The 26096-nt window shown below is 42.1% G+C and overlaps 2 protein-coding genes across 22 annotated transcripts in view; one reads left to right on the plus strand and one right to left on the minus strand.

Moving 5' to 3' along the window:
* Positions 1–313: 313 nt before the first annotated feature.
* Positions 314–16173, minus strand: CUTC (cutC copper transporter). 5 transcript variants are annotated; one of them, XM_085846826.1, is made up of 9 exons: positions 16018–16173; positions 4279–4352; positions 4111–4170; positions 3796–4005; positions 2932–2967; positions 2420–2553; positions 1598–1625; positions 1328–1433; positions 314–1168 (listed from the first exon to the last, which is right to left on the minus strand). In XM_085846826.1, exons 2-9 carry the CDS (start codon positions 4328–4330, stop codon positions 1057–1059), a joined length of 738 nt encoding a protein of 245 aa, XP_085702952.1. In that variant the 5' UTR covers positions 4331–4352; positions 16018–16173; the 3' UTR covers positions 314–1056. The 5 variants fall into 5 exon arrangements, with proteins under 5 accessions (XP_085702952.1, XP_085702953.1, XP_085702951.1 ...); XM_085846827.1 differs by having other exon boundaries at positions 4279–4348; positions 16018–16168; XM_085846825.1 differs by lacking the exon at positions 16018–16173 and adding an exon at positions 5503–5655.
* The window catches only part of GTF3C2 (general transcription factor IIIC subunit 2), a 72388-nt gene continuing 53218 nt past the window's right edge, over positions 6927–26096 (plus strand). For 11 of the 17 annotated variants that reach the window (XM_085846813.1, XM_085846818.1, XM_085846806.1 and 8 more), the window contains exons 1-3: positions 16288–16399; positions 16938–17815; positions 25881–25983. In XM_085846813.1, coding sequence (XP_085702939.1) covers positions 17046–17815; positions 25881–25983 — 873 coding nt within the window. In that variant the 5' untranslated portion in view covers positions 16288–16399; positions 16938–17045. Of the gene's footprint in view, positions 7022–16207; positions 16582–16937; positions 17816–25880; positions 25984–26096 lie in introns of those variants that run through there. The other 6 variants (XM_085846810.1, XM_085846811.1, XM_085846822.1 and 3 more) reach the window with 6 other exon arrangements.

Consider the following 26096-nt stretch of genomic DNA (forward strand, 5'->3'; position numbering starts at 1 on the left):
CCACTAATCAAGCCCAATATGCAAACAGTATGATATAGTTGAGTCAGGTGAGGATCGATGGGCTGGTTTCAATTTACATTGAAACAAAAACTTTCTCCTTCTTCATTTATAACGGTGTCTCATATCAATTACTGTAAATGCCAGTTATAGTCAATCCTTTTTTTTTCATTTTATTCTATTTTCCATACTGTATCTCCCTATCAAAAAGCATTTCCGATTATACACCACCTTTTAAAGCATCACAAAGCAGGTCGCTCGACTTGCTACACAGGTGAGAAAAGGATACGAACAAAAAAAAAAATAAAAAAACAGCTGATAGTCAATCGTTTATTCACAGGGTTTTAAAAGGGTGAAAGTTAATTTTTATTTATTTTCTCTGGAAGCGACAGGTCTCACAAGCTAGGAAAACAATAAGGGCACTCAGTAGAGCACATACCCCCGCCACACAATGCCTGATCCATGACAACATATCGGGCCCAATACATTTTTGAAATATCAGGCTATATGTCGTTTTTAGTACTATTTACTGTATATCGTGCGATATATCATTTTTAGCACCATCTCTCAATGGTGAAGAATCACTTTTAAAATTCTCGTATCTGGATCCATAGTCGGATCGTCACCAAAATCTAATGAACTTGTCCTTGTCACACACCCAACCTGCCCAACAAATTTCATCTGTCCACAACTTTTTGAGATATCCTGCACACAAACAAGCAAACAAACAAACGGAGAGACAGACAGGGGTAAAAACATAAACATAGCCTCCTTCCACCTTCGGTGGCAGAGGTAATAAAGGCAGAAAATTCAGCGGGTTGGCGGAAAGCCAAGGGTCTGTCTCCACAATCGATCAATTGGGGTAATTACGGGATGAATTATTCTAACATTAATTATTGAGCTAGCTAATGAATTAATCCCCTTATCCATTAAGCCATAATTTTGTAACCATTAAGATTATATTTTCTGGCAGGCTTGGCGTGGTCGTTTTTGGTCCATCATGGTACGGTGTTTGCACAGAGGCCCAGTGATGGGGCCTGGGCACGCGAGGTGTTGCAGCTACAGGATTCCCTTAGCAATGGAACACAGTGTCCTCACCCTGCTGGCATCCGCCACCTTAATGCTGAACTCCGACGAGCAGAACGGCGTTCCCATTCTCACCGCACCATTTCTGGGACCGGCAGGAAAGAGAAATTTGTAATTTTAGAGGGAAATGACCAGGAAATATCCAGGACCACTGGGAATTTCAACTTTATTAATAAACTGCCGAAGTCCTCTGCAGTTCCATCATGCAATTTCCCGGTTCAAAGTTGGTTCATTTTTAACCAACCTGATTTGCATGTCGGAGTCACGTGACGTGCTGGCCGAGCAGTGGAACTCGCATGCTCCGGAGCCTTCGAGGATGCGCTGCAAGTTTCTTTCGGTAATCCCACCACCTAAGGGCAGAAAGTCCGAAATGTCAAACAGTTGAGCTGCCGAAGGGAATGGTCTTGTTGAGTCAGACAGACAGACATTTAATGCAGGTGGAAGAAGAGCTGTCATTTGCTCATCATGTTTGGAACTTAACTGTAGCTACAAAGCAATAAAATGGCGAGCTTACCTGGTACAACAGTAATTCTGCCATTTGCCTTGGGGAGAAGGCAGAATAAATACGATTAGAGAGAGTCACACCAGGAATTCACACTCACTTTATTATAAGTAAGAACAAACCACACTAGGCTAAGAATTTAAATACAGTACCCCAAAGATAATGAAGTGCAAATGCTAACCTTCCCTTTCATGTCCCAGAAGCTTTACATGACCTAAATGTAATTTATTAATTGTCGGGCAGCGTGTGGTCGCACAACCAAATCGGACTTGCTGACCCCCGTACGAGTAATTTGTATACAATTCTCTCTCATTTTGTGTGAGATTCTATATTTTTGTGTCCAATTTCGTTTTCACGAAGAGATTCCAAGAACATATATACGGGAGTTATGATTATTGATGGAATGTAACCAGACTTAATTAAAGTGGCTCTGTAATGACTCTAAGCATTCTGTCAAACCTGATAAGCAACATTCATCTCAGGTGGGAAGTCCGAATCTTGCTTCTTGGCACCTTTTACTCGTACAGTCTTTATGGAAGTTAATCACTCATTCATCGCGTCCGTAACGTACGATACGTCATTCGTTCGCACGAAGGCTCACCTTCCTTTCGCTTGGTGACACCATTTTAGAAAATGCTTCCCCACTAGTTTGGAGCCGAGCACGCGGGTCAAACATGCAAACGAGAGCAATTTTCATGGAATGACGTACGATCGTTCCTTAGCAAAATTGAATGGTCAAAATACACAGCTTACAGAGAGGAAGAGATGTCTGCCATGTTCTTGTGCTCGTAAGGATTTTGTCAAAATTTGACAATCAACACCTGTTACAGCTACCTGCTCAATCAATTTGCGGATCATCGGCAGGCCATCCAGGGCAGATAGTTCACCCCCGCTGGTCAGGACTCGTGAGAACCCGAGTGAAATTATGTCCTCTAAGGCAGTGACTGGGTCCTGCACCATATCAAATGCTGCAAGAGCCAAAGCAGATGAAAACCATGTGAGTCAATTTCCAAGCTTTGGCAAGATGAGCAGAGGTGAACAGCAAAGAGTTCAATCAACATTGGATGTTATTTTTTTAATTATTAATACTTAACTGCAATATATCTGTCTTTAATACTCGAACCAGATATCTAGCACATCAGGAAAGTGATGATCCTCCATCTTAAACTGAATGATCATTACAAGACATTATAAAAACCAAGACTAGAGAGGAGAGGGCAAATTAAAATGGCTGGTAGAAGCTGGGAACAACAACAACAACAAAAAAATCCAGCAATGAGCAGGTACTACAGTACACGAGGTGGTTCACATCGAGCTCTTACAAAGTACAAATTTTAGGAACTCACCACGATGGAATGTGACCGGAAAGGAACCGCAGAGAGCTGCACAACAAAAGTACAGACAGCATAGCTTAACTCAAATGGAATGAAAAACTCAATCATTAAATGGTCCATTCTTACAGGGTCTCATATTGTGTCTTCATCTACAAATTGTGATCTGTAAGACAACCACCCCCCCCCCCCCCACCCCTACACACACAGACACACACACACACACACACACACACACACACACACACACCTCCCAAAGCTTTGTTGTACATCCCCTGTAACTATTATTCACCAAGCACCAGGACGTTCCAATTGCTGTGATTTAACGTATACAATTGAGTACTGGTCTTCGTTAAGGCTCATGCAGGTCTGTGTCAGCGGACAAGCCAAACAATGGTTTCGGTCAATGGAAAGCTGATCAGAGCATGTGACCTGCCATGGGAAGCAAGGCGTGTCCGACGTTTTGAGCAGTAGACCTTCGTCTCAGCAAAAATTAACATTCTATAATAAGCTTTCAGTTTAAGCCTGGTGTTGGCTTGGGATCCCAGGGTCCTGAGTTCAAGCCCCGTTGGCTGCTGAATTAACACCAGGGGGTTGACTCAGCCTGTCATCCTTCCGAGGTCGGCGAAATGAGTACCAGTGTACTGGTCCCGGTGTATGCCCCGGTTAGAATAGGTGTACCATATCCCTGTGTGTCGTAAGGAGGCGACCAGGGTTGGCGTCAGGAAGGGCATCCGGCCATAAAACATTGCCTCAAGAAAAAGCCAAACCCCTGCACAGCAGGGAAAAATGGCTGTAAAAACGGTCAATAAGCTTTCAGTTTATAAAATCCATTGACATGACTATTCAGGATTAATATATACCGAAGCAACGACTCACACAGTAATTCACGGCAAAGGCCTACGTTGACCTGTGCAGCCTTCGTCAGCACTCCAAACACAATGCCGTCAGCTCCACACGCCCGCAACCCCTTCAGGTCTGCTCGCATGACCGCGATCTCATGCTCGCTGTATAGAAAGTCACCGCCTCTTGGGCGCACCATCACAAACACCGGGAGGTGGGTTTGCTGCTTAACCACCTGCAGTAAACCTGGAACAAAACAAGCAGCACAACAAAGTGTCAGAGGTAACAACGATCAAAACGCATGGAGGTTCAAAGGACCATAAATGTTTTAAAAGTGAAATTATACTTCACCGTAACTTGGGGTTGTTCCGCCCTCTAAAAGGTTACAGCATAGTTCGATTCTGCTTGCACCTGCAAATAAACGGTGTGCGACTGGTGAACACAGTGAAACATATGAACAGTTAACTGCATCACAGAGTATGACCTGAAATCGATGAAAACTTTTAAATCCATGCCCACCTCCTCTCTCCGCATTGATGGCGGACTCAACTGAATCGACACAAACCTCCATTCCCACCTCGTGGTACTGCTTCCTGGTGAAGGGTGAAGAAAATTGTGACCATCTCTTCAAGTTTCAAATCACTACATAAGACCTCAAAATAATTTCCAGATTTTCATCTCCTACTTCTTTAATGGCCCCAATTATTATTCCCACATCCTTGTGGGGTCGGCTGGGGAATGTTTCCCATTCCAACGTCGGGGAACGTTTCACGAACCGGCTGATGAGGCCTGATGTTTGATTGGACATGATATGGGCAGGAATTTGTCATTGTTCAGGGTCCTGGAGATAAATCGCTTACTCTTTTGGAAGACACTGTGGGATTTTTAACAGACAACAACAATGTTTCTCCCTGCACGAGAAACACCGGGATGACAGTTTATAGCCTGGTTGGGATTTGAACCTCGGTTAGACAACTCAGATGCAATTGTGCATACCTATCGTGAGTCGAGGCTATCCTGCCAACCAGGTTCCAGATATCATGCAGATGTCATTTACAGATCATAGTTGTCATCCATGAAATTTCTTCTTGATATGTACACATATCCAGTGTAGTTCCAGCTTTTTGAACCTTACCAATACTGTCTGTTGATGAATTTAGTTTTCCGTCTGATCCATTAGCTTCCCTTCCTGTCTCTTTTTGTTTTGCTGAGACAGCATCTCTCCATAGCTATTTGCGTGTTGATCGATTTTAGCTCCGTGTTCTTTTTGAGAGACCATGCTTCACTGCCATACGTCATTGCTGGAATATTACATGTTGATTGCAAACTTCCCTTTTCACATTTTCACAACTGGCACATTACCCGAAGGGTGATTTCACCCTCACCCCACCCCCTACCGATACGCACGCACACACTTTTACTTTGACTAAACTCACGCACGTATGCAGTTTTGACAAATCGACAAAAAAGCCTCATCCTCTCCCTCCCAACTTTGCTCTCCTACCCCCAGCCCCAAGTCCTCACCCTTCCCCTTCAAACCTGAAGGTAACGATCCCCTCCAGACACAAGCCTTAAAACCCCAACACATCCCCTATCCCACCGAAAGTGGGATATCCCACTGCGTTGGAAAGCAATCCTGGACTAAAACTAGGAAATCCTCATCTGCTCTGCCCTTTCCCTGTTCCTGGACCCAATCTATCCCTGGCAAGTTCAAATCCCCCATAATCAATACTCTTCCCTTACATGTCCCTTTTGAATTCTTCACGTACTCCTTCTTCCTCCTCCTCCTTCACACCCGGAGCCTCATTAAATCATCCTGCACGTATCTTACTGTTTTTACAATCTCTAATCTCTACCCGTACAGATTTACTCCACATTTATTCCTTCCTTAATGTTACCCCTTTCTCTTGATGCAATGCTGTCCTTTACCCAGATTGCTACTCCTCCTCCTATTCTCTCCTTCCTATCACACCAATACACCTTGTAGCCTTCTAATCCTGTCCTCCAGTTACTCTCCTCCTTAAACCATGTCTCACTCACTGCAACGATGTCATACTTCTCGTTATCCACTTTGGCTTCAAGCTCTTCCATCTTATTATCATTGAATATGTTTAACTTTTCCCTTCCTGAAATTATATTTTCTTGCCTGGCCTTATTCATCACAATTACATCATCTGTTCCTTCCTTAATACCTTCTCCACCCTCCACTGACCTCAAAGAAGGCCTGAATTCCTTCCTCAATTCCCACTGCAAACCTTGCTGCCCCCTTTCTATTTAACATGCGGCCATCATTCTGGAAACACTCCCTTTGTCCCCTAAATGATTCCCACTGCTTCTGAAATGTAAAGCCTTCCTCCCCATACCATTCTTTCAGCCATTCATTGGTTGACAACTATTGCTCTGCTCATAATTTCTATATTGTTTCCTAATCTTGGGAGAATCCCAGAAAACATGACCTCACAACCCTTTGCTTTCTGCCGCTTACCCAATATCCAGGATCTATTTTTCAAAACATCTGAGTAAACTTTCCCTCCATCATTCACAACTAGCTGTACCACAACCAACTTCTTCCTGCCATGACCCGATACAATACAATTTACCCTTCCTTCAATGTCCATAACTCCCGCTCCATCAAAACTGCACAGAATTCTATGTCGACGAACCTTCCTGGAGAATGAAGAATCCACATATTTAATCATCTCATCACCCACAAAAACTGTCTCCCATACCTCATTTCTACCTATTTCTATTGCTGCACCCCCACCACTGCCTGCACCCGCCGCACCCCTGCCACTGCCTGCACCCGCCGAACTCCCACCACTGCCTGCACCCGCCACTGCCAGCACCCGCCACTGCCTGCACCCACTGCACCCCTGCAACTGCCTGCACCTGCTGCACCCCCAACACTGCCTGCACCCGCTGCACCCCACCACTGCCTGCATCTGCTGCACCCCGCCACTACCTGCACCTCCACCACTGGTCATTGGGTTCTTGGTCACCTCCCTGACCAAGGTTCTTCTTGCCCGGTTGCTCAGTTTGGTCGGACGGCCAGCACTAGGAAGAGTCTGGGTAGTTTTTTTTCCATTTCCTGATGATGGAGCTCATTGTGCTCTTGGAAACATTAAACACTATAAATTTTGTACCCTTTCCCAGATCTATGCCTCCTCAATTATATCTCGAGTTCTACGGACAGTTCCTTGGACGTCATGGTGGAGTTTCTGCTCTGACATGCACCGTCAACTGTGGGACCTTATACAGAAAGGTGTGTTTCTTTCTAAATCACGTCCAATCAATTGAATTGGCTACAGGTGTACTCCAATCAAGTTGTAGAGACATCTCAAGGATGATCAAAGGAACATGGATGCACCTGAGCTCAATTTGGAGTGTCATCGTAAAGGGGTTGAATACTCATTTACGCAAGACGTTTCAGCTTTTCATTTTTAATTAATTTGTAAAAAAATATCTAAAAACATGTTTTCACTTTGTCATTGTGGGGTATTTTGTGTTGATCGGTGACAAAAAAACATTTAAACCTAATCCATTTAAAATTCAGGCTGTAACACAACAAAATGTGACAAAAGTTGAAGGGTGTGAATACTTTCTAAAGGCGTACATCATATATATATATATATATATATATATATATATATATATATATATATATATATATATATATATATATATATATATATACACCATCGTATGAATCTCTCTCACCCAGTTCTTTCACAGAGCGGGGAATGTGAGACAAGACAACTTTCCCTGAATCCGTCCATCTTACTCTTGTACAGAGTATGGAAAATAAACAAGGGTTGAATCCTATCCATCATCAAAATTATACAACCCCATCACCTCGCACAGATACCTTATCCTAAACACATGTACTTTATACAAATTCAAAAACTAATAACTACCTGAACACAAAGAGTGTCTCAGGCCTTCACTACCTCTTGCCCTCTACCTCACAGAGGTAACAGTATGTATTTGTCCACCGTCTACTAAGTCCTTGTAATGCACATTGAAGCATACCGATCTCAGCCAATGTCTTTATCCTGCATTTTATTTATTAACAAACCCCTCCAAAGGCTGAGAACATTGTGAAAACAGATGATCCATTGTTAATAATCCACTTAAAAAAAATACTGCTCCTTCATGTTGTTATTAGTTAACAAATTCAATCGTGAGTCAGTTGATGATTATTTTTGTGAACAACAAGCAAATTGCCATGCCTGCACGGGATAGGAATGGAGATGGCAAAAATGCAAATGGCATCTTTTGTCAACGAGCCGGCAAGCTGGGAGCAACAATTCACATTTATTGCCACATCTGATGCAATTTAAATGCTCTAATGGTGGTGAGGTCCTCCATTTGAAACTGTTTGTTCGATATACAGTGATGACAAAAAGTTTCTGAACACTTTAGAATTTTCTGTATTTTTGCATATATTTGACCGAAAATGTGATCAGATCTTCATCAAAGTCCTAATAATAGATAAAGAGAACCTGATTAAGCAAATAGCATAAAATAAAAAAAATCTACTTTTTCATTTATTTATTGAGCAAAATGATCCAATGTCATTCAATTTCTTTGTCAGAAAAAGTATGTGAACCCCCGGTTATTCAGCTTAATTTAGGGGGTAATTACAGTCAGGTGTTGCAATCAATTAGATCACAATCAGGAGTGAGTTTTGGTGGCTCTATCCGATATGAGAAAACATAAACTTTGTTTATCACCATCACCACACAGGTTTGTGGAAGCGTGTCATGCCCTGATCAAAAGAGATTTCTGAGGACCTCAGAAAAAGAGTTGTTGATGCTCATCAGTCTGAAAAGGGTTACGGAACCATTTCCAAAAATGTTGGGCTCCACCAATCCACTGTCAAGCAGATAGTGTACAAATGGAGAAAATTCAACACCACTGTTACTCTTTCCAGGAGCAGTCATCCAACAAAAATCACTCCAAGAGCAAGGTTTACAATAATCCAGGAGGTCACAAAGAACCCCAGGGTAACGTCTAAGGATCTGTCGGCCTCTCTTCCATTGGCGAATGTCAGTGATCGTGAGTCCACCACCAGGAAAACACTGAACGAGCATGGTGTGCATCAGTGGATAGCAAGGAGGAAACTACTGTTTTCCAGAAGAACACTGCCGCCCATCTCAAGTTTTCCAAAGACCATCCGGATGATCCAGAAGGCTATTGGAAGAATGTTCTGTGAGCAGATGAGTCGAAAGTGGAACTTTTTGGCTTAAATGAGAAACATTACGTTTGGCGAAAACCAAACACTGCATTCCAACATAAGAACCTCATCCCAACTGTGAAGCATGGTGGTGGGAGTATCATGGTTTGGGGCTGCCTTGCTGCCTCAGGACCCACAGGGCTTGCCATCATTGACGGAACCATAAATTCTGGATTATACCAGCAAATTCTACAGGAGAATGTTCAGGCATCTGTCTGCGAGCTGAAGATTAACAGAAAGTGAGTCATGCAGCAAGACAACGACTCGAAACACACAAGTAAATCTACAACAGAATGGATGAAGCAGAAGAGATTTTGCATTTTGGAATCGCAGAGTGAAAGTCCAAACCTTAACCCAATTGAAATGCTGTGGTAGAAGCTGAAGTGAGCAGTTCATGCAAGAAAGCCCACAAATATCTCTGAGTTGAAGCAGTTCTGTAAGGAGGAATGGGTCAAAATTACAATAAGCCGAAGTGCAGGACTGATCAAGAGTTACAGGAAACGTTTGGTTGAAGTTATTGCTGCTCAAGCGGGGGGGGGGGGGGGGGACACCAGTTACAGAATGTAAAGGTTCACATGCTTTTTTCGACAATGAAATTGAATGTTGGATCATTTTGCTCAATAAATAAATGAAAAAGTAGATTTTATTTTATTTTGTATGCTATAATTTGTTGAATCAGGTTCTCATTATCTATGATGAAGATCTGATCACATTTTTGCAGAAATACAGAAAATTCCATGTGGGTTCACAAACTTTTTCTTATCACTATACGTAGCTTTTGACGTCTCGGGAATGTAATAAAAATTTGTATTGGTGTCATAGTCAGTGACCAATTGCTAACCAATAGTAGGATGTATGAATATTGAAGATCAGGAAAACACAAGTTACAACAATTCTCGCACACATTATTTCCATAGCAATCAGTAAAGTCATACAAGGAAATCCAACTAACTTCAAAGCAGTAGGAGGACATTAAGCCCATCAAGCCTGTACAACCATGGCAACATCTTAGTACTCCCTCATCCTACTACTTCCTGATACCTTCCAACTCTTTTTTTTTTTTCACAATCCACTGGCTCTACTGTCACTGCCCTTGCAAGGAAACCATTCCAAGCGTTCTCATTTACCACTTTCTGAGTGAAAGACCCCTGCCTTAATCCTGTCCTAGCTCTTCTCTTTTTTACTCTTAAACTGTGCCTCCTTGAAAATAATTTCTCTGATGCAGACTGATTATTCTGCTGAAAAATCATTCTGCATTTATTGTCTATTCCCTTCATTATCTTAAACATCTCTATCATATCTCCTGGTGACCGCCTCCTTTCCAGTGTAAAAGGCCCTGTCTCCTTCAGCCGCTCCTCATAGCCAAGTTGATCAAGGCCCGGAATCAATCTAGTAACCCTGCGCTGAACCATATCTTTGGCAACTATGTACATCTTCAGATGTAGTGACTAAAGCTGTACGCAATATTCCAGATGTTGCCTCACTCACTTCCTGCACAGAGCTAACACTACCCCTTTTGATTTATAATTTATCCCCTAAGAAATGCAACATAAAACCCCATTAACTCGACCTGTGGCTTTTGCTGCCTATTACTGTGCTGCCAGCTTATCCTGCCCCCTCCTCACCACCCATCCTCCCTGCCCCCCCCCCCCACATCTATTATCACCACCAGATCCTTTGATACTTCTTCTGTGTGACACGCTCCAAGACTGCCCATTTGCATTATATAATTAACCTCCACCATCGAAGATCGGAGGTTACTGTTTTCACCCCTTTCTGTTTGTTTGTTTGTGAAAAGTATTACGGAAAAACTCAACGAATTTTGACGAAACTTGGTGGGGGGATTAGGTTTGGTCTAAGGATCATGCCATTAGATTTTGGACTTGGTCCAAAATCCAATATGGCCGCTATGGCGGCCATTTTGAAAAAAATTTGAATTTTTTTTTTGCATTTCTACATGTTTTAAGTGATTTCCAACCCCCCCCCAAAAAAAAAATTGTTGGAGAAAAAAATAAATTTTTTGCAACTTTTTTTTCAACAAAATTTCGATTTTTTTTTTTTTGCATTTCTCCATGTTACAAGTGATTTCCAACAAAAAACATGCCAAAATTATAATTGCAGCTGATTTTGGAACTTCAGGTGGATATACCCACGTAAAATCAATTTCTGTCTCAAGGAATCTAGGTATGACGAATGAATCGAGTATGTAAAAGTTTAAAGTTAAAGGGAAAGTTGCAAACTATAACTCTGTGAGCACTGTTGACGTCAAATTGAATGAATAGGATATCAGGTTCACTTGAGTGACCGAGCAGTATTGGCGGCGGAGGTTTTGCACTCTACCGAGTGCTCCCCCTCTAGTTTGTTTGTTTGTTTGTTTGTGAACAGTATTACGGAAAAAAACTCAACGGATTTCGACGAAACTTGGTGGGGGGATTAGGTATGGTCCACGGATCATGCCATTAGATTTTGTACCTGGTCCAAAATCCAATATGGCCGCTACGGCGGCCATTTTGAAAAAATATTTGAATTTTTTTTTTTTTTTTTTGCATTTCTACATGTTTTAAGTGATTTCCAACCCCCTCCCCCCCCAAAAAAAAATTGTTAGAGAAAAAAAAAATTTGTAACTTTTTTTTTCAACAAAATTTCGAATTTTTTTTGCATTTCTACATGTTTTAAGTGATTTCCTACAAAAAAATATGCCAAAATTATAATTGCGGCTGATTTTGGAACTTCAATTGGATATACCCACGTAAAATCAATTTCTGTCTCAAGGAATCAAGTTATGACGAAAGAATTGAGTATGTAAAAGTTTAAAGTAAAAGGGAAAGTTGCAAACTATAACTCTGTGAGCACTGTTGACGTCAAATTGAATGAATAGGATATCAGGTTCACTTGAGTGACCTCGCAGTATTGGCGGCGGAGGTTTTGCACTCCACCGAGTGCTCCCCCTCGAGTTCCTCTTTTCATCATTCTTACCCAAGCCCTGTTGAACTACATCTGCCAATATATTGCACAGTCCATTAAAGTGTCCAGACTTTCCTGAATCTGATCACCGCACTCTCTGCTGTCAACCTTAATACCTCCAAACTTGTGTCATCTCAAAATTTGGAAAGCTTACTCTTAACCCCACTTTCAAATCATTGATGTAAATTATGACTAATAATGGTCCTTGTCGCTACTCACTACCGATCCAATGTACCCCAGTATATCCATCTTCTCCAATTCACAGCCACTCTTTGCTTTCTTTCTATCACAAAGCCAGTTTCTAATCCATTTAGCTACTCTATCAGCCACGTCGCAAGCCCTCACTCGAGTCAACAGCATTGTTGTTCCTTATCAAGTCAGAACATCAAAAACATTAAAAAAAACTTATCAAAAGTTTTTGTTTAAAGTTATGCTGTAATAAGTCACATGGTACGGCAGCCATATTGGAATGAAAATTAATAACTTTAAAAGTCTTCTTCTCTGAAACGGCTGAACAGATCAAGGCGAAACTCCACACATATGACCGCCTTTCCTTGACGAACAAAAAGTTCTCCCCCCCCCCTCCCCTTTTGATGTACGACACCGTTTGGCAGCCATAGCGTATTGAAGGAAAAATATTAATTAATGTTTTCTCTGGAACTACTGCATCAATAAATATGAAACTTCAGAGTTATAATGGAACAGTCATGTGGAATGAAGGGTTGAAATTTCAACTCGATCGGGCCCACGGTTTGGCAGCCATGTTGGATTGAAGGGGAATATTAAGTAATATTTACTCTGGAACCGCTGTGTCAATAGATGTGAAACTTAAAAATTATTATCTAGATGGCATTTGAAACAGTTTTAAAATTTCAACCCGATCGGCCACACGGTTTGGCAGCCAGAATTATTTAATTATGTGAATTTGAGAACTTTTAGATTTGTTTTTTTTTTCCCAGAAGGCTCACTTGGCTGCACCTGAATGCATTTGATGGTACAGGAATAGCAATTCAATTGAAACCGACAATATCCCCAGAAAAAAGGGCTGACAGCATACGTAATAAATAGATTGAACAGTCTGTGCGCCCCAGTTCGTAACTCGTCAGTCTCGCGTTGTATCTAAGCAAGGCTGTATTTGTACCACTATTAAATAATGTTTTCTCTGGTACCACTTATCCTATCGAATCAAAACTTTGCAACTGTCATCGACAGACAGTCTCACGTTGTATCAAAGGCAGATGTCTGGGTACCTGGTCATCACTGCCAGCAGTTATAAAGTGGCAGTTCTCCTTCTACTCTCCTCCTCCTCCTCCTCCTCCTATTAATCAGCAAATAAGTTTTCTACCCTCAATAATATCATTTTCCCATGAGTTTTAGTATGTCATAAAAAAGGCTCCAATAATTAATTATTCGTGCATTCCTGCTATTGCAAGCATCGCTGTGTGGTGACGTCCTGTGTAGGTACATCCTTTTAGCAGCGACAACGCTGCTCTAAGAGAGCTCGGTGTTGTTGTTCTTCTTCCTCTTCTATGTTGTGAAGACAAAACCTTTATATTCGGACTCGGCTCTTTTATATACACGATCCGGATCTCCTTAAATACTAAACACCTGTACACATCCTCGCATAGACGGTGCCTTTTGAGAGCGTCTATCATGAACTTTTAAATATATTCGGACATTTGCTTTAAAGTTTCGAAAAGTTCACGTTACTATTCAAAGATTATTCCATTTAATATATTGTAATTTCGTAAATACATTGTTTATTTCGTAAATATCCTGGTGTTGGCACAGTGGTTAGGGCAGCGGCTTGAGATCCAAAAGGTCCTGAGTTCAAGCCCCGTTTGGCCACTGAATTAATACACCAGGGGGTTGACTCAGCCTGTCATCCTTCCGAGGTCGGCCAAATGAGTACCAGTGTACTGGGCCGGTGTATACCCCGGTTAAAATAGGTGTACCAGATCCCTGTGTCGCAAGAGGTGACCAGGGTTGCGTCAGGAAGGGAATCCGGTGTAAAACATGTGCCAAATCACTATGCGGATCATATGGATGATCCGCTGTGGCGACCCCTAACGGGAGCAGCCGAAAGAAGAAGAAGATTATTTATTTCGTAAATACACTATATTTCGTAAATACGTGAATACACCATGACGGGTCTTGCTATTGGCTTAATCAAGGCACGTGACGAAATATCGGAAGTTGTTGTTTTTTTGTTTGTTTTTTTTAGCCGACAAAACCTTTAGGACGCTGCTCTTGGACACATTTGTCCTTGTTTATACTTTATTCACACAGAAGCAAACAAGGGATTTTTTGCTTGTAACAGTCATTGCAAATTCTGATAAGCAAACATTGAGGTATAAGCGACACATCACTGTCTGGCACACAGAAAGTGATTGCGTTTGACATCTCACAAAGTTTTTATCTTGCCAAAACGAAGTTTTTGCAAGATATGTTAGTCAGCTCGTATGTTTTTTTTTTGTCTGTAATCATGTATAAAAATTCTGCATAGCACAGTTATCATTGGAAATTTTTGTAACTTCGCATATCAGAGTCCTATAGAGGTCCCTTTCAGCACATAAAATTTTCAAGGTCAAGGTCAAGGTCAAAGGTCAAGGTCACTGTCGCAAATCAGGGGAGTCGACGAAACCCTTATTTTTTTTTAGTAATTATGATCGGATCGTCTTCAAACTTCATGGGAATATAGTTCATGGTCTGGCGCTCAGCTGATTAATTTTTGGTGGCAATTGGCCTTGACCTTCATGGTTAGCGCCTAAGGTCAAACATATTTGACCCCAAGGTCAAATTTTCAAGTTTTAGGAACCATATCGTGTAGTACCTCAAATTGAACACCTCAATGAGTGCTTTCTTGATATGTCAAGCTTGAGACATTATGACGTCATTTGGTGACATTATGAGGCAAACGCATATTTTTCATGGTTACGCTGTAGAACGATTCTCATCAGAATCTCTCGTCGGCAGATATTCCTCAAGGAGTCGCTCCTGGTGGATAGCAGCTCTGTTCACCTCAGTGTGACCTCAAAGAAGTCACACGTGGTCACCTTTTGGCAAGATACATTGGTTTATTTTTTTAAATGAAATATCACTATTTTCTTTCCTCTGCATAATATGACAATTAACGTATCTTCACTGGGCGGTGTATATTAAACCGCTGTCGCGATCGCTGCAGACAAAACATGCATTACCTCTTTTGAGTTGAAATGAAAATGTCACTTTTTTTTCCACAAAACGGTATCTTCATTTAATGATAGAAGATACATTGTTCAGTGTTCAAATATACATGAGGCCTTTAAAACAATCTAAACTACGTGCAAAGAAAAAGATGGCGGTGATTTCTGGACGGCTGGAGGGCGTGGCCTGTAGAATGGGCGGGGATTTCTGGACGGCTGGAGGGCGTGGCCTGTCGAATGGGCGGGGAGTTCTGGACAGCTGGAGGGCGTGGCCTGTAGAATGGGCGGGGATTTCTGGACGGCTGGAGGGCGTGGCCTGTAGAATGGGCGGGGATTTCTGGATGACTCGAGGGCGTGGCCTGTAGAATGGGCGGTGATTTCTGGACGGCTGGAGGGCGTGGCCTGTAGAATGGGCGGTGATTTCTGGACGGCTGGAGGGCGTGGCCTGTAGAATGGGCGGTGATTTCTGGACGGCTGGAGGGCGTGGCCTGTAGAATGGGCGGCGCTTATGACCCACAGACACGAATTCAGCTTTATACGTCAAGAAGATAACATTGCTTTACCTCCCTGCTCAACCACCCTGATCTCTTTCTACCTCCTACCTTTACACCTCACTGGAATATACCTACTCTCACCTGAAACACTTGCTTCTTGGAGGTTGTCCATCAGATGCAGATCTCTTACTCATCAATTTTCCCCCCCAATTGAAAGCACTGAACTCTCTTCTCATACTTTCAAAGTTTACCTTGCTGAAGATCCAACACCTGCACACTGTCCCTCCCCTCGCGGTCCCTTCTGCAAACTGGTCCGAAAAGCGAGGCAGCTCAAAATCAGAAAAAGGAGATTATTTATTTACGAAACATTTAAACTCACCCATACGTCGGTAAACGTTCTTGGAACAGCTTGCGGCTATGAATTTAATCAAATTATAAAGCTTCACATTTATCGGTAAACTAGTCGTGAAGATTCCCGGAACGCATTTTAAATGTGTGCGGAAAACGTTTATCGACGACGTCACTTCCGCCATTAAAGCTCGTGAAGTAATATTGCACGAAATGGAGCGCAAAACGTGGCGAGGTTCGATGCGATGGAGGAAAGACGGAAACTTTCTCCGACGAATATAAAATTGGTTGCGGTTTCGGACGTGCGAGTTGTGAGGTGGCGGCTCGGGCGGAAGTGGGCAAGTCACCCCCCCCCCCCCCACATCGTTCATTCGAAGTGCGCTATTTAAAAGATAAAATCCGAGAAACGTTCGGTGAGCAGTAACGATGGCAAAGTTAATCATTACGAGAATTAATGTGTGAAGTAAATGAAGTAAGTAAGGACGTGGCGGCTTGTTCGGGTTCGAATTATTATTAACGCTGTGACGGAGTTTTGAACCTCGGGCCTGGTCGGAAGACGGTCGGTTGTAATCGATCGTGAGTTGCCGTCGACCGGGTACGCCGTTTTCATCCGACGGGCGAAGTGTGTCAAACGCTCTGAACACATGAGATTCCTCAATGAAACTGTGACGTCATGATTCGCCCATTCGATCCATCATTTGCGTTCGGGTGGAAATTTTTGCGCGATTGAACTCGTGTCTCCCAGTCGCGGCTGAGAACGCAGCATCTTTTTGTCGCTTGAAGATTCTCGCCCCGAGTTGTGTTGCCGAATTGTTCGGGCATTCAATGTATAATTTGTGGTGCTGTGGTATTTATTTATTTTTTTTTGGTGCTTTGGCATTTTGCTTGCAGATGGATGGATAGCCGGCTGAGTGTGTGTGAAGGTGAAGATGTTTTTGCTTTCTTCCACAGGGTTCTCAATTCTGCATTTCGGTTTTGGAACATTTGAGCTGGAGAACGGGGTCTGATGTGCTTTGACGATACCGATGTTGAACAATGTAGAAGGAAACACAAGTTAGGATGGAAGATGGTGAGGACGGGGCGACTGGGGCCACCTGCGGACCGAAAAACCAAGCTGTTGGATCAGACGATCCACTCGGGGACAAAGCTCGAGGCCCATTGCACCTTGGAAACGTCCAACGTCCTGTGGGGGAAGCCAACGAGACCCAGAACGCCAGCAATTCACTTTCACATTCAGACATCATTAACTTAAAAGATCATTCGTATTCTGGGAAACCGAAATATATTCAGTTGCAAAATAACAATTCTTACTCATCAGATGAAACTGCTTTGGCTTCTCGGAGAGAAGAACGAGCGGGGCGACCCGTCAGGCCTTTGCAAGTTTCAGGAGTCCAAGGCAGTAGTGACAATTCAGATACAAAAGCAGATTCTTTCCCTGAGTCTCAGAATGCACCCACCGTGCCGGGCATCGCTTTGCACAAGCACACAGCACAGGGAGTCTCTTCCTCAAATGAAGGCACGGGCTTTGTTCCGCCAGAGTACGGGAAAAATGATTGTGAATCGAGTGATGGCGTTTCGCCTGGAATCCTCAATGTGGATTTGAACACCCTATCCCACAGTGTTGCTTGCAGAAGGGGAGAGCGTCGCTTGCGTTTGAGACCAGGCAGGCCTAGAGGTAGAGGTATCGTAAAGGTGAGGGCTTGGGGAAGAGATTCCAGCAGCTCTTGTGGAGGATCGGAAGATCACTCAAAGTTAGAGTCACCAGATTTTAAAGACAAATCGGATGGCAGCACCGAAGAGAGAGCCCCCAAAAGAAAAGCAGCCCGGAAGTGAGTACAAATGCACCGGGTAATCGAATCCTGCGGGTATTGAAGGAAAAATATCGATGACAATGTTGAAGTTTATATTCCTTCATCGAAGGTTTTATACGTCGTATCACCGAAACAATTTTAATTTGAAAATTTGCTGACAGACAGCACACATGCAACATGGACACATTGCACAGTTTTGGAAACAAAAGTCATAGCTTTAGAGTTTGACATCCTAGTCGAATTAGGGGAAGCATTTTTTAGCAGGAGGGGGTGGGTGATTAATCGCATGTACTGGAGTTTTTAAAAAATGATTACATATTAGATATGGACATGGGGAGATATCAATATGCTTTCACATGAATTATAAATACATTAGCAGACAGGGGACAAATCAATATAATAGCTAAGATTTGAACCTGGGATTCCTGTATCATACCTGGTCTGGTGTTGGCCTAACATTTAAGGTGGCTGACTTAAGGTCTTAAATTTGAGCTCCTGTTGTGCTGTGAAATAACATTAGGTGGATTGACACAGCCTGTTATCCTTCTGAGGTTGACAAAATGAATACCAGCTGATTGGAAACAGGAAACACAAGTGGCACAGTTGTACTCCAGCAATAATGAAACCAGCAGCCACCGGCTGCATATAAAAAATAGGACCACTGGACCTCTAGCTTATCTGGGCCCTAACCCAATGTTGCCCAAATTTGGTGGTATTCTCACTGGTGGGTCTGTAGAAGAAAATTTTTGAAGGAATTTACACGATTTTCCCATACTTTTACTAAGTCCATCATTTTGACACACTTCCAGTCACGTGATCGGTATGAACTCCGCAATTTAACATCAGGACCCTAACCTAATGTTGTAACCAAATTTGGTAGTATTCTCACTGGTGGGTCTGGAGAAGAAAATTTTTGAAGGAATTTACACGATTTTCCCAAAAATTGACTGTCGATCATTTTGACACACTTTCGGTCATGTGATCGGAATGACCAGCAATTTAACATCCCTATGGTATCCAAGGCCATCTCCACTCTTGGCTCGCAGACTTCCTCTCCTGTCGCAATCAACGTGTGGCCCTAAATGGAGTTCTTTCATCCCCTCTTCCTATCCAGGCTGGAGTTCCTCAAGGTAGCGTTCTGGGCCCTGTTCTTTTTCTGGTTTTCATCAATGATCTCTCCGACTTGCTGGAAAATCCTCTTTATCTGTTTGCTGATGTCTCCACCCTCTGCCGTACCATCTGTCATCCCTCAGACTGGCAAGCAGCAGCTTCTTTGCTCACTGCAGATCTGGGTAAAATCACAAACTGGTCCAACATGTGGAATATGTCTTTCAATCCGGACAAATCTCACACTCTCACTTTGTCTCTCCGAAAGCACCGTTTGGAACCCCCCCCCATCTACTTTCTCAACAATCAGGTCAAGTCAGGTATGGGAGCATGCGCCAGAGCAGCGCGTCGCTGCATCCACTTTCCGCCAGTACTCCAGGGGCCTCCATCTGGCCATCCCCCAGGCAGATGCATGGCCCATCCCCATCTCCTTGAGATGCTGATTAACCTGCTGCAACCACGCGGCACATGGTCGGCCCATTGGCCTCCTCCACTCAAAAGACTCCCTCGCTGAGAGAATCTGGTGTGCAGGATCAGTGTCAGGAAAATGAGCCACATGTCCAGACAGCTGCAGCTGATGCTCACGGACTATGCAGGTAACAAATCTCATTTGAGTCTCTCTCAGCAATTGCTCGTTGGACACAAACTCCGACCAGCGAGAGCCAAGGATTCTCTGAAGAGACCTGGTACCAAAGGAATTAAGTCTCCGTCTCAGATCCCTGGTCAGAGTCCAAGTCTCACATCCATAGAGCAAAATTGGAAGCACCAGGGACCTGAAGACTCGGACTTTTCTCCTCCCGCACAGGTACCGGCAGCACCACACCCCATGATCCAGTGAATCCAGGCCCCACCCAGACGTCTGTTGACCTCTGGCTACAGCCAGCAAAGACATGAATATCACTGCGAAGGTAAGTGAATCTCTCCATGATCTAAACATCCTCGCCACAAACAGGCACAGACAGGACAGCAGCATCCAAGATGTCATTGAAAGCTTGGATCTTAGTTTTGACCCAGGAAACCCGTAATCCCAGCGCCTCCAACTCCGCATTCAGCACCTCGAGGGCCCCCAAAAGGATATCGAGAGTCTCCGCATAGATGACTGCATCATTTGCGAAATCTAGGTCAGAGATCTTGACATTCCCAAATGATGAACCACAGCTTGATCTCTCCGACATCCTCCCCAGAATCCAGTCCATACTAAGTGCTGAAAAGTGTGGGAGCCAGTACACACCCCTGACAAACTCCAGTAACAACTGGAAATAAGTCAGAGATGGTACCACCACATCTCACAGCACTCTCAGTACCAGAGTATACTTCACACATCAGATCAATCCATTTTGGTGGCACCCCACGAAGACGAAGAATCCTCCAGAAGGCATCCCGATTCACTGAATCAAATGCTTTGCAGAGATCAACATAGGCTACAAGTAGCCCTTGCCGAAACTCTCGTTTGCATTCGGTGAGGACCCGAAGAGCAAGGATACGGTCAATCGTTGACCTCTTTGGTGTAAAGCCTGGCTGCTCTGGACGCTGGTGCTCAAGCAGATTGTGGCGAACCCAATCAAGAATTATCCGAGCAAAGACCTTGCCCGGCACTGAGCAGTGTCACCCCTCGGTCGTTGTTGCAGTCTTGGCGATCACCCTTCCTTTTCCAGAGAGGGACAGCAAGGCCCCTCTTCCAGTTAGTTGGGATGATGCCTGTGTTCCAATCAGAGCACAGAACTGCATGCAACGACACGAGTGTAGCATTTCCACCAGCCTTGAGAGGTTCAGCATAGATGCCACAGATCCCTGGAGCTTTACCCCATTTCAAGCGGTTCATCGCAGCCTGTTTCCACAAACGAAGGTGCAGCACAGTTGATTGGAGGGTTAACAACAGGGATTGTAACACCCCTGATATCCAACTCGACTGCTAGTGGATCAGCCTGGTACAACCGCTCAAAGTAACCGGCCCAGTGGGCCTTCACTTCAGACTCCTCTGTCAAGAGCCCACCACCCTCTGCTCTTACTGCAGTACACCGAGGGACGGGCTGGGACGAACGCAATGCGCAAATTCCCCTGTAAGCAGGATGAGAATCACTTGACCACAGGTGATGCTCTACCCCGTCACAGATTCCCTGCACATAAGCCTCCTTGTCCACCCTTAGCGCACATACAGTTTTACGCCTCAACTCTCTGAACAAGTCAGCTCTGCCATTCAGTCTGACCCTGTTAATCTGGTCAAGGGTATCCATTGCCTCTGTAATTTAACATCAGGATCCTCTCCTAATGTTGTATCCCAAATTTGGTTGTGTTCTCATTGGTGGGTCTGGAGAATAAGATTTTTGAAGAAATTTACTAAGCCAGCCATTTTGACCTACTTAAAGTCATGTGACCGGAACGAACTTTGCAATTCCTGTTGCCAGTCAGGAGAGGAACGTTGCTGGAAATTTTCAGCCGGATCGGCCCAGCGGTTTGGTCGGAGAAGTCGAAAAAGGAGACGAACGGACGGTGTGCGATGACAATACCTTATCTGGAATGTAAATTCCAGGTAAGCTAATAATAAATAAAATCATAAGCATCACACATGATGTACTGAGATGGGGAGAGAAAATATATGGACTTGCTTTGGATTTGAGTTGTGTTCAAAACCACCACCAAATGCATTTCTGTTTCTTTGTTTGATAATTGGTGGTATCGTTAAATAATGGAGAGTTATTGTTTTTGATGTCACTTTAATATTCCTGTGTGCATTTTAAGAACGATTAAGTTATTTTTTTCCTTTTTCAGTTTTGTGGTTCATTCTCAACTGTAGAAGTATAGATTGTGCACATGATGCATTACATGGCACCCTAACATTGGTGCCGCAATATTTTATTTTCTTGGGTTGTCACTCCTTGTACAAACCATCACTGAAGACTGATGGTTGTTATTATTGGCATTGTATATTTCTATGAAAACAATAACTTCGCAATTTGGGTCCTTTTGGGAAATTAAACAAGTTCCAACTTAAAAAACAAAAAAATAGTCAAATTGAATATTTTGTTGAAATATATACAGAAGACAACCACTCCACTCTTTTTGTTGCGATAGAAACACCTTTCAGCAGTCTGCACACAATGAGATGCAGCTCCAGTTACGTTCTTCATGTGTGTCTGACCAGAGAGTATGACAGATATTTAAATCTTACCCCGAAGAGGGAGGGGGTTGTCAGTTGATTTTCGTTATCGACACTAAAAGAGAGTCGTTTGTCTGTTTGTGTGTATGTCGACATTTTTCTCAGAATGGATGTTCGTGAAATTTTCAGGGGTTCGTCAGTGAGTACCAGGGAATGTTTTAGGCAAAAAAGAATATATATATATATATATATATATATATATATATATATATATATATATATATATATATATATTCGAAACTTTTGAAAAAAATTCCGTTCAATTATTTTTTTTGATTTTTTTTTTTTTTTTTTAATCACTGATCAGTGCCAAAGCGTTTTTGATTAATGACAGTTATATTCAAGTACACAGATGTATAAACAAAAACAAAATAATTACCAGACATTTAAATACAAATAAACCTCTTCCGGTGGCAGTCAAAGTTGGCAGTACACCTTCTTTCTGAATGCACCATATTTATATATCGGAGGCAAACTTAACCCAGAAACATCAACGACACATTCACCAGCATCCACTCGATGAATAACATTGAATTCCACTTCTAAGGGAACACTTTTACAATGCCTCTGAACCAATAATTAATCTACAGGGTGTTTACAAAGTCCCGTTACCCCCTCTGCAGAACCTGATAAATAAATATAGTGAACACACAAGAGGTATAAATGTAAACTATGAAGATTCTAAACTTATATTATCATAAAATCTAAAGTATTAACATGAACACATATATATATATATATATATATATATATATATATATATATATATATATATATATATTAATATATATATATATATATATATATATATATATATATATATATATATATATATATATATATACGCAAAACGTACCAGGGTAGACGATGATGATTGGGGAAAGGGGGGGGTGGGGGTAACATGACGATGTGACCACCCTGTCGAGTGTAGTACATTTCTCCATGTGTGAAGTGATTTTGTGATCTCTTGGTTTTGGGTGTCATGGTCACGGCACTTGGCAGTTGCAATTCCACGGGTTTCTGCAAATCTCACGGGATTGTGAGTTGGACCCGTGACTGTGACAGGCCATTTTAAAATCTCTCCATAGTGCTTAAGCCTGTGTAGCTATGTGATGGGTAATATTGAATGATTCCTGACCCCATTCCTTAGTGGGTGTAGGAAAGTGTTTTAGGTCCCCACAAAAAAAAATACCAGGCAACACTGGCTACCCCTGCGAGGTAATAATAAATAATACCTTCTTTTTATGCCAAAAAGGTACATAGAGCTGCCAAGGCAGTTTCATTGGCAAGGAGTACAGTCCTGCACAGGTTGCCACTGTGACACAGTTACCTCAAATGGTTATTACCACAGTACTCTTTTACTCATTTCACCAACCTGGGAAGAATGACAGGGTGAGTCAACCCAATGTAGTGTTAATTCAACAGTCAACAGGGGCTTGAACTTAGGACTTGAAGATCCCAAACCAGCCACCTTAACCACTAAGCCAACACCAGACTTGATGTGCATTGTTATATTATATTATATTATATTATATTATATTATATTATATTATATTATATTATATTATATTATATTATATTATATTATATTATATTATATTATATTATATTATATTATATTATATTATATTATATTATATTATATTATATTATATTATATTATATTATATTATATTATATTATATTTTGTGTCATGTCAACATAGGCCAAAGGTCAACAACTTTGCTGAGATTTCTAAATTCCTCAAATTTTCATCCGATTGACTTGAAATTTGAAGAGGATTTATATTTCATGTCAATGAATTCAACCACCAACTAGAGGGGTAGCACTCGGTAGAGTGCAAAACCTCTGCCGCAAATACTGCTGGGTCACTTCAGTGAACCTGATATCCTATTCATTGTAGGTCAAAACGGATCAGACTACTGAACCACGATTGAATAAACTAAACTAGATCGACACGCATGTAGAAATGCCAAAAAAATAAAATCGAAATTTTTTTGAAAAAAAAGGTGCAAAATTTCTTTTTTTTTCTCTAACAATTTTTTGGGGGGTTGGAAATCACTTAAAACATGTATAAATGCAAAAAAAAAATTCAAATATTTTTCAAAAAAATCGAAATTTTTTTGAAAAAAAAGGTGCAAAAATTTTTTTTTCATCTAACAAATTTTTTTTGTTGTTGTTGGAAATCACTTAAAACATGTAGAAATGCAAAAAAAAAATTTAAATATTTTTTCAAAATGGCCACCATAGCGGCCATATTGGACTATGGACCAAGTCCAAAATCTAATGGCATGATCCTTGGACCATACCTAATCCCCCCACCAAGTTTCGTCAAAATCCGTCCAGGAGTTTTTTTCCGTAATACTGTTCACAAACAAACAGACAGGGGTGAAAACAGTAACCTCCGTCCATCTTCGATGGCGGAGGTTAATTATTTTGGAGGTCCACAAAGGTCAACATAAGCCGCATTTGTAAAATTGTCAATTTTCATCAGATTCACTTGGAATTTGAAGAGGAGTTGCATATTTGGTCATTTAATTCAAGTACCAATTATTTTTGAGGTCAAATTTGTTTTATGGATTTTGCAAGTATCGTGCTCTGCACGACGTCGTCTTCTTGTTCCTTTGTTTCTCGGCACAGAATTTTCGTGATTTTCTCCACAACCACTTGGCGGATTGAGACAAAATTTTCGCCATTGGTGTGACTACTCATGTAGAATATTTTAATGATAATTATGACATCATAGGTCACGTGGTGTGGCAGCCATGTTGGAAAAATGGAAAAACTTTGGACCTCTGTATCTGAAACCGCAGCATGGAAAAAATAGAAACTTGGCACATGGCAAGTATTCCTCATGTGGAATGAGAGTTATATTTTTAATGTTTTTTTTTTTTATGAGTGATATTTTTTATGACATCATAGGTGCCTTCGTTATGATGTCATAATTGCATATGTAGAACGCTACATCCGGTTAGTATGAAAATTTTTGATGGTCATCTAGGGATAAAATGATCCACAAAAAAATTTGATGACATCAAAGCTCAAATGATTCGGCAGCCATATTGTTTGTTTTTTTTAACCTTCAAAAATCTTCTCTGAAATGGCTGAAAAGATTGAGGCAAAACTTTACACACATGACCGCCTATCCATGAGGAACAAAAGGGTCACAGATATGACATCATAGATCACTTGGTTTGCCAGCCATATTGGATTTACCATAAAACCTATCAAAATACACCACTCAAAAGAAGTCCTGGCGAGAGTCTGCAATCTCTGATTGCTCTTTTTCTTGTTGTGAAATACAACATGACATCTTTTGATTAAATCTGTCAGTATATTGGCAGGTGAAGGTGCCTCGTGTCTAAACATAATTATATATATCTTAGAAATATTTCCGAGTTGTTTGTGCATTTGTACGTTATTCTTTCATTGCTGAACCGGAGCACCTTGAGGCCCCATATTTTGGGTGTAGGTACTTCAGAATCTGGGTAAGGTTTTAAGCTTCCACACAGGCCACCACATGCTGCTATAAAGTGTATATTGGGATGTGTGGTCATGCATTGCTGCCGCCGGTCTGCAGGCAAAAGGTAACCACCATGAGCCCAATAACTCCATAGCTTTTTCAATGTCCAAGTCCAACATATCCCGAAACCACTGAGGGGAAAAGCTCACACAGCTGGGCAGCACTGTGTACCCCCCCCCCCCTTTCCTCTGGGCAGCAATGAGTAGTCCCTGCAACTGTTATATACTCATAATTCTCTGGTATCTGAGGGTACCCAGTAATGAATCATATAATAAAGGTGGTGTTTTTCCTCACAGAGCAAACAAATTCCTGCAGGAAGTTGCCTCCTTTCTGAACCCCAAACCGATTACACGGGTTGGAACACCCACAAGAGCTTGTCGTCCCAAGATTGCCACCCCGGTATGGAACGACATCCGATTTGATGTGGGCAGAGCACTTTGTTATAAACGCTGTGGTGAGATCATGCTGCATTTGGTACCTCCAAGAGGAAATCCACGATTTGCATTGCAATC

The sequence above is a fragment of the Eptatretus burgeri genome, chromosome 11, assembly GCF_056783735.1.
Source record: "Eptatretus burgeri isolate ZD-2024b chromosome 11, Ebu_testis_v1, whole genome shotgun sequence".
Classification (NCBI taxonomy): domain Eukaryota; kingdom Metazoa; phylum Chordata; class Myxini; order Myxiniformes; family Myxinidae; genus Eptatretus; species Eptatretus burgeri.

Bases quoted from the DNA above. Each gene is read 5' to 3' on its own strand.
- CUTC (XM_085846825.1), bottom strand. The intron at 4,006-4,110 runs GTGAAGTATAAT...GTTTTGTTCCAG, and splicing joins CGGAACAACCCCAAGTTACG to GTTTACTGCAGGTGGTTAAG. The intron at 1,169-1,327 runs GTTGGTTAAAAA...TGCCGGTCCCAG, and splicing joins GACTCCGACATGCAAATCAG to AAATGGTGCGGTGAGAATGG.